Raw genomic sequence first — 8,539 nt, 5'->3', positions numbered from 1 at the left:
GACTGGTCCCCGCATCTTTTGGAAGGAGCATCAGCATAGATTTCCAGCACTTGCAAGCCTTGCCCGTGACATTCTCTCAATCCCTGCCACTGGTGCTGGTGTAGAGCGGCTCTTTAACTCTGCTCGAGATGTCTGCCACTATCGACGAGGCTCTCTCAGCCCTGGAACTATCCGAGACCTAATGCTTTTTATGTGTACATCCCGGTTTGATCTCAAGGAAGAACAGAGGGCAATGATCAATGAGTATCTCTCCTATGAAGAGGTACAGGCGGACAGAGAGGAAAAAGACACCAAAGCAAGTGAATTTGATCCAATTAGTGATAATGAGGAAGATGATGAGGGGGATTTGATCCAGATACAGCAAATTAGCCAAGTTCCAGGTGGAAAGAGCCAGGGGAAGCAGCAAAGGAGTATTGCATCTATGCCAGAGGGAGGCTGTGAAAATGAGGATGATGAGCCTACTCTTCCACTCCCACAACAGCGCATGTCAGGGAGAGTTCGGAAACGCCCGAGACTTCTTGAGGGGTATGAGGTTCAATAAGAAATTAAGAATAGTACTGTAGCTAGCCTTGGTCTAAAAGAATGAAGTCTTGTCACCTGATCAATATCAATCACAGAAATCTTCTTTCTACTGTCAATATGTGATGATGTAACTGTAAATGAGATACACATAATTACAGCCAAGGCCTGCATAAATTATGCAGGACATGAGTCTCCACTGTTTGTCTTGTTTGATGACCCGCGGGTAACCCGCGGGTCACCCTCGGAGGGTCAAGACCTGACCTGGACCCTCACTGCGGGTAAGAGAGCCAGACCCTCAACCCTCAAAATGAGGGTATTAGGGTGACCCTCCGAGGGTTACCCGCGGGTGAGGGCGAGGTCTACGCTATAGTTTTAGGATCAAATGCCAGTAGAATTACCATACAGATGAGGATCACGCACGACGAAAGTAGTCCTGCTCTACCATAAGAATAACGAAAGGCTATAGCCTACCTGCACGTACACACCTACAAATGACGACGATGACAACGACAAGGACAATAATAACGACTATGATAACAACAACAACTGGCTTCAGTGCAGTCCACATACGAGGTCCCCGCCATTGGGGGTCCGTTTGCCTCTATATTTTAGTCGCTAAATATGATAATTCGAGTAAGGATTTAGTACTCTAGGTTACAGAATAAGAAGCGTGCTTACCTTAACTGATAGCTGAAATCTAAAGAGCAATTTCCAAACGGGCTATCCTCTAGCAGAGGACCAGCGTTATCATTGTTAAAGCCATTCGGAAGCTCAGAATATCCGGTGCTTATGGAGAGTGTTGATTAAAAGGTGGTTTCTCGGTTTCCACCATTCGCAGTCACAAACAATGTCTCATTAAAATCTTGACGATTCCGGGTAGGTGCAAATGGGGTGTGGGCCAAACCTCCCAATATACACACTGATGCTGTACGCATGTCGTGTTGGGGCTAACAGTGTGATTACTGAAGAAGGCAGCGCCTGAGCAATTACTAGGGAATTAATCTGGCCTGAGAGCATCCCAAGTCAAAGATGAATTGAGTTGAGGAACAAACTGCCTGGCCATCCCAGTCCTGTTATTGACGGTGATGGGAGACATGAACAAGTCCTGGGTTGCCGAAGAATCTATATCAGATGATACTCTTTGTACATTAGTGCTGGCGCGTTGACAGTAAAACATGGAACCCTTGTTAAAGCCAAGACCATAGGAGCATATAGAATCCCCTGATCATAGATTCTAATACCTGTCATTCCTGTTCGCAGTGATGAGAGGCGTGTGTTGTAGCAACAGCGGACCCATTACCGTGACTAACAAGATAAGAAGGCTTTGTCAAGGCCAAAGGATCTGCAAGATGTCACACCTTCATCTAGGCAAAAGCAGAGCCCGGCCTCGCAGGAGACGTCAAAATCATTGATATGTCTCTCGATAAAACCAAAGAGGCTTCAAAGATCATCGAGAAGATCTCGGCCCTCGGTGTCAGCTGCAATCTTCGACAAAAATCTCTTCCTAATAGTCAAGCAATACTGGCAACATTCTGGTGATGGTATCTCAAGCAGACATGCAGAATTCTGTCACTCACTCTTCTCAGATGGCAAGCTAGTAGATTCCATACCGCTGCAGCCGATAATAAACCAGAGAAAAACGCCCAAAGAGACACCACACAGCATCTGTATATCAGACTTCCCCAATATAAAAAGTCACCTCAGAAAGAGTCGAAAGCACACAGTTCCTGGAGGAGCGTTTTGGTCGAAAATTGGATATATAGTTTGTCGATAACGACAAGCAAGCAATCCGTCAGCGCATAGCTGGCTTTTTGGTGGGCGAAGTAGATCTTGCAGTCGAACCAAGCCCCAAAACGACCTCGGACTTGTGTGGAGTGACGGGACTTTCCGACGACGATGGTTATCTCTATCCCTATAGAATGAACTCCATTTTCAACACTCACTGGATGATGTTAGAGTGCAGAGGTCAACTGAAGAATATAAAACTTGGTTTCCCTTACGTTGACACTCGCGAAATCCTGCGAAAATTCGGCCCCGGCTGTCTTTTCTACGGAAATGACTAATCGGAAGATCTGGATGACTTGGAAGTCCGCCTTAAGGCTGGCGAGCGATATCTGGCCCTCCTCTGTGAATTTCCCGGAAATCCTATGCTGAAATGCCCCGACCTAACGCGAATCGAAAATTTGGCTGATGCCTATGACTTCGACGTGGTTGTTGACGAGAAGAATGGAAACTCCACCAACGTTGATGTCCTTCCACATGCAGACGTAGTTGTCAGCAGTCTCACTAAGATTTTCTCAGAAGACTGCAAAGTTATGGGCGGGAGCGCTATCTTGAGCCCCGAAGGAAAGTACTATCAGCAATTGAAGAGTGCTTTCGAAAAAGATTACGAGGATAACTATTGGGCCGAGGACATTATGTTCATGAAGCGCAATAGCCGTGACTTTGCGACTCGGATCAGGAAATCAACGACAATGCCGAAGTCAGACATACAATGCAATATTCCAGGATGATAAAAAGTGAGCCTTGCAAGTAGTCATATTCCCAAGTCGAGAAAAAACAGGCCCTCAAGTATCAGGAACTTCAGCTTTAATTTACCGTGGTAACTGCTCAAGGGTACATGAACCGACTCCCAACACCGCATTGCTTAGCATTTTAAGTACACTTGCTCTTCAGTGAATATCAGGAGTCAAGAAGATGTTATGGCCTCTTGGTAAGACCAACCCCGTGAAGTCTATTCAGGTTCCTGTATCATGGTTTTAGCATTTATTGGCGTTGAGCTCCATGGGCATCCGGGTAGATCGACTCTTGGTTGGATCCCGGTTTTATGCTTTGAAATCTCCAAAGACCGTGGTTCGAGTCTGATCTGGTTGCGTCAACGATCGAAATATTAAGTCTCATACATTGCTGAGATCTGACGCGTTTTCCTTTTCCATATTTCTGTTTGATGCACACCTTATCGATACAGGTATACCGAATTCCGAGGCGTATGACGATTTCTACTGCATCTCTGAGCACCAGTGGCTTTGGGTGGCTTTCTTCAATTCTTAGCTGATCACCCGTGTTGGCACGGGAGTCTCCCCACGCGTAACTCGATGCAATATGTTTGCAGTTTTTTTTGTTGCCTTGGCCAGTTCGTCTTTCATATCGGTTTTCCTCGGAACCTCGTACTTTATGCATTGGGTAAATTAAACATACACAGAATGTGCCAATCTGAAACATAGTTGTAGGCTTTTCGCACTATTATGATATGCCAGTTATTGTTAAGGTTATAACCCTCGCTGGCAAATTCATTCTAGAAGGTTGCAACTCAAAACATCTTCCTTCTCTTTTACCAAAAAAATTTGTGAACAGCTAGGGAGTACTCGACTGAACCGAATTCCTGAAAGACCTCAAGAGCCGGACAGCAGCTTTATGTCCGTTTCGCTCCGCAAGCTCTACGGCCCTTTGATATTGCTGTTCACCACCACTGACAACGCCCCTTCATCAAGATATATCCGCAACTAGCGAGAGCAGATCCTGGAATGGATGATCTGGCGAGATGAATATGGTTTCTCAAGGGGAAGAGGACTGAGTGGACGAGAAAATCTGTTTTCAACACCCTATGGTCGTATGTATTTGTCTTCTGGGCTAAGAAGTATATAATCAATCATTATGAATAATGCTTCGATCTTCTGAAGGCAGATGCCATGACGTGTACTCTAGTCTCGCGCAGCAATCTAGCACAGCGTTTCAGACTGCAAGTGAGTTGAATATCGGCGGGCTCCTGCGGGGTCTTCTCTATAATATTTGGGGAATAGGGCCGTGATAGAAGAAAAAGTAGGGAAGCCTACGGAGTCGGGGTGCAACTGGAAAGACAACCAGCGGGCGACCTGTTGAGAACTCAAACCCAGATAGGGAGTCAATAAAAAGTGTTAGAAAATCCATGGGTTATCAACCCATTCGTACTTTGCTACGCCTAGTATGTCTTGGTTTTGTTTATGGATTCAGAATAGGGCTCATCTAACTGATAGGATTGTTTCACCGATAACTTTGAGATACTCGGTATTGTGACAACCATTTGCAACTCGTCTATACAGAGCTTACGGAAGACTAACTGAAGAGAACTTGCTTTAGCATTAAGAGTGTAGTATTTCAGGCATTAAAAAGCATTTTATCATATGCAGATTTGCCAAAGCTCCTCTGCCGTTGTAGAAAAAACATGAATGAGGCTTGTCTCGACCAATATCGGACTCGTAATTCAAGTCAAAACCACTTATTGCGAGTACTTATCCAGAGCATCACCAAGAGTACTATCCAAGCTGTTCAAATTCTGAGTGGCATCCTGAGCACAGGTTGGGACACTGTCAATGATCCCTAAGGCGAGCGTATCAACACCATTTTCCAGAATGCGGAGAACAGCAGCGATTGGCTCGGTGAAAGGGGTCAGACTCAAAAGGCCATGTTTGCCAATCACCGTCTTCAGAAGCTGCTGGTGGACCATAACAAACTATTGTTCTCATTAGTATGGTTCAAGACAGCTATTACCCTGAAAATCACTTACGCTTCTGAAAGAAGTGCAAACCGCTTGCTGCTCAGTGTCGCTGTAGGCAGAAGCGGCCTGTCTCTTCTTTCCAAGAATCTGAGATGGATTCTCGACAATCTCCCCAAGATCGCGCAGGCATCTATCAAGGTCCTTCACATCCAGGCAATCCTGACGAGCCTCGATGGAGCGCTTGCTATTCATAGCGGAAATGTCATTTCCAACATTGTAAATGATCTGCTTGAAGTTGTCGATCAATTGCTATAAATTCAATTAGTATCCATGTATTATTCCAAGGACTATGTTAGCCTAGTAATCATGTGGGAGTCATCATACAGGAGTATCGCTAAAGAGGGTTGTGACAGAGATACCCTTAGCAATGTCGTTGGTGTCAGACGACTGCTGAGTGATCGCGTCAATGTTGGCCGTCATTTGCGAGGCGCTGACCGCGGCGTTGGCAGAGGCGGCCAGGGCCAAGAAAGAAACAATAGGTGTAAAGCGCATGTTGAAGAATTGTTTGGGGTGTTTTTGTAGAAGCGGAATCAGGATGCTTGGAATATTGAGGACTGGAGGCTGGAGAGAATAAGAGACTAGGCACTGGATACTTGGGGCTTTAAATAGGCTTCACCAGTCAACCTCTCTGTCTACCCTTGAAAAGCATATGTGATTAATTCCTCAACATTCTGCTCAGCTCTGAATAGAGGTGAAACTATTAACATGGCCATACTGGGTCGGAACCACTCTGTATGGAAGGGACTACTGGCGATCATAAACCTGAGGCCAAGGCCAAGAGATCGAAGATCAATCTAGCCCTTCTGAGCGGCCTTTTTCACATCAGCTGGGAAAATCTCCGTGGGTGTACTCTGTAGTTCCTATTGTCTTTCCTATTCGGGCGGAGAAAGATGGGACGGACCGAGATAGTTTCTATAGATTGTTGAGCCACTATTGACTTTCTGACTCGCCAAACCCACATGGGTTCCGTTCAGCGATTGGTGAATCCGCAGCTAATATTTATGCTCAGGGCCCTTAAGTCCTAGCTCTGTAGATCACCCCACGAGGAATGCTGAATTGGGATAACCAAACAGCTGAGTTCTTCGGCCTTTGAACTCCAATTCAGCAAAAAATGCTTTACAGTGTACTTTCTAGGTTAGCCATCCTTTGTATTGACCTATTGTTTTGATCGAGTTCTTCAAAGGTTGGTGGATGGTCAGTTTTCCACATATAGACCTCGGCACAGCTCTGGGCATGCCCGGCTGGGCTCAGCCCGAGGGCGGGCAGTCAAACAGTACAAACATAAGAGAGCCCGTGACATGCATTATTTATGCCGTTTTTCTCAGTGATTTTCGGTATTTGCCTTACGTGCAAAGTCAAGAGACAGAGAAATAGGTGTTTGGACAGTGTTTGATGTGCTAAATCTGAATTCTAACATTAAATAAGGGTTCTGATGTTGATTTTCAGAGTAAAACGATGGTGGTAGACATAGTGATAAATATGTTTTCAGCACGAAGATCAGTATCTTTATTACTCTAGTACATAACTAACCACCAACATCATTTATCCCTGAAACCAGAAGATGTTTAGTATATTGAATGTACGCAGAACCTGAATACAAGTATTAGCCATTATATTTCAATGTGGTGGTATATAAATACCAACATTTGGTATAGACGAAACTGGAACCGGCATCAAAAACAGGTAGTTTATCCGCTGAATAATCGAGTTATGATTCCTAATTAGGAAAATTGTGCACTTAATGGGCCAAAATGGGCGGCCCAGGGCCGCCCTACGGGCTCAGACGGACGGGCTACGGGCGGTAGGAGGCCTATCCACATATCGATTCGGTGAGCTTATTAAATTTTCGTCCAAGCTTTAGTGTGCAGATCTATGCACAACCCTAGTCTGATTGATACCGCTTCACTCACGATTCTGCAGAAGAGTTGCTTCTGATGATATTCCTATTTGTGGACGTGCATTTTAAATCAAATCTTATGCCTGTGGACCACCTAGCATCTCCAGATTAATCCGTGATTATTTCTTGATCAACAGGACAGCCCCCCTTGGCAGGAACAAGTCACTAAACTCGACATGGCTTTCTTGTTCTGCAGCACAATGAGATCTGGGGGGAAATACCACGAGCAAAGCGCGAGGGGAAGCGACCCGTTTGTTATCAGAACCGGAGTCCCAGAAAGCAGGCCGTTCATCCCAAGCATCGCCTCTCTTCAGGCATTGATCACACTCGCATAGTGGAGGAAGCTACCGCTAACCGAAGCGGAAGGCTTCTGGTGATCACATTCAATGGGTTGCGCTGGGCGACTTTCGCCCGGTCGGCGCTACGCAGCCAAGACCTAGCGCTCTCGTCCCATCGCGCTGGATCTTCGTGAAAATCGCTGGCGTGCAACGAACGTAGCAGACATGGAGACAATGTGATTATGCAGCTCCGCTCACAACGCAATTGCCTCTTTTGCATCTCATGTCCTTGTCAGAAGGCGGAGTAGAAGATACATCCCAATGGCAGGAATACCAGACGTCATTGCAGCCCAGAGTGTAGTGCCATCCGCACTGACAAACTGTTCAAAACGGCCGAGGATTGATCCCAGATGTCCGGGCAAATTGCGAGACCCATTTTCCGAATGATCCGATTAATCTCGGGACCAAGAAATGAGATCTCCGAGCAGGGCACCCAGTTTGCGGGCCATGCGATGTAGTTGGTCCTCCGCGGCGTGCCAGCGATGGGTGGAGAGGGCGGATGCCAGGTGCCTTTAATTACTTGGGAGCTTCAATCTGAGCTGGGGGGAAGTCGAGGCTGGATTACGAGGGATAGATTGATCTTGTTTGCACCATTGAACGCCCAAAGGCCAAGGCCGACGCCGTGCTGTGAGGACATCCAGAGCACATGCAGTTCATATTCCTCCTGGCTTGTCTTCTTCAGCGGTACTGTAAAACCCAAGCACTATCCAATCTAGATCAAATAATTGAACTCGGCTAAGAAGTTCTGGGCCGCTTGGATGCTTCTGATTAGCAAGCCTTATGGTTGAAAAAACTTGGCGAAAAGTTCACAGATCTATTCGAACAGACTAGACGAATTAAATATCTTGATAGGTAATTTATATTCATGGCAAGCTGGTCAGATCTGAAATGACCAGTTCTTCGGACCAAATATCACACTTGTAAATGCTCGGCATGTCGATGGGTTCAGTCCTTCCTGACTGACAGATGGGTTCAGCTGCAGATTGACAACACACAGTGCCCAGCACACCCAATCAACTCAGGAGTGCCACAGGGCTCACCAGTGTCACCCATTCTGTTCATCATCTACCTCAGTGGTGTGTTTGAGGTGATTGAGAGGAGTGTGACTGGCATCCAGTCTCTTTCCTTTGCAGATGATATAGGTCTGCTTGCCTCAGGACACTCTGTCAAAGAAGTCTGTGACAAACTGCAGAAAGCAGCCAGGGTGGCTATTGAATGGGGCAATGAAAATGTGGTCCAGTTTGATGC

General features: G+C 46.1%; 3 protein-coding genes across 3 annotated transcripts; 2 read left to right on the top strand and 1 right to left on the bottom strand.

The window, feature by feature from the left end:
* Positions 1–178: 178 nt before the first annotated feature.
* On the top strand, positions 179–886 carry EURHEDRAFT_417930 (uncharacterized protein; the record flags this gene model as incomplete). The annotated part of the gene is made up of 1 exon (XM_040783311.1): positions 179–886. The coding sequence occupies one exon, from the start codon at positions 182–184 to the stop codon at positions 539–541; it is 360 nt and encodes a 119-aa protein (XP_040633662.1). The 3' UTR covers positions 542–886.
* Positions 887–2,669: 1,783 nt separating this feature from the next.
* On the top strand, positions 2,670–3,035 carry EURHEDRAFT_407269 (uncharacterized protein; the record flags this gene model as incomplete). Its single annotated transcript, XM_040780511.1, has 1 exon — positions 2,670–3,035. One exon carries the CDS (start codon positions 2,670–2,672, stop codon positions 3,033–3,035), a length of 366 nt encoding a protein of 121 aa, XP_040633661.1.
* Positions 3,036–4,777: 1,742 nt separating this feature from the next.
* EURHEDRAFT_390695 (uncharacterized protein) lies at positions 4,778–5,560 on the bottom strand (the record flags this gene model as incomplete). Its single annotated transcript, XM_040779845.1, has 3 exons — positions 5,381–5,560; positions 5,066–5,305; positions 4,778–5,011 (listed from the first exon to the last, which is right to left on the bottom strand). Exons 1-3 carry the CDS (start codon positions 5,546–5,548, stop codon positions 4,778–4,780), a joined length of 642 nt encoding a protein of 213 aa, XP_040633660.1. The 5' UTR covers positions 5,549–5,560.
* Positions 5,561–8,539: the final 2,979 nt, after the last annotated feature.

The sequence above is a fragment of the Aspergillus ruber genome, assembly GCF_000600275.1.
Source record: "Aspergillus ruber CBS 135680 unplaced genomic scaffold scaffold00076, whole genome shotgun sequence".
NCBI classification, from domain to species: Eukaryota; Fungi; Ascomycota; class Eurotiomycetes; order Eurotiales; family Aspergillaceae; genus Aspergillus; species Aspergillus ruber.
This window is presented reverse-complemented; position numbering and strand designations above follow the sequence as displayed.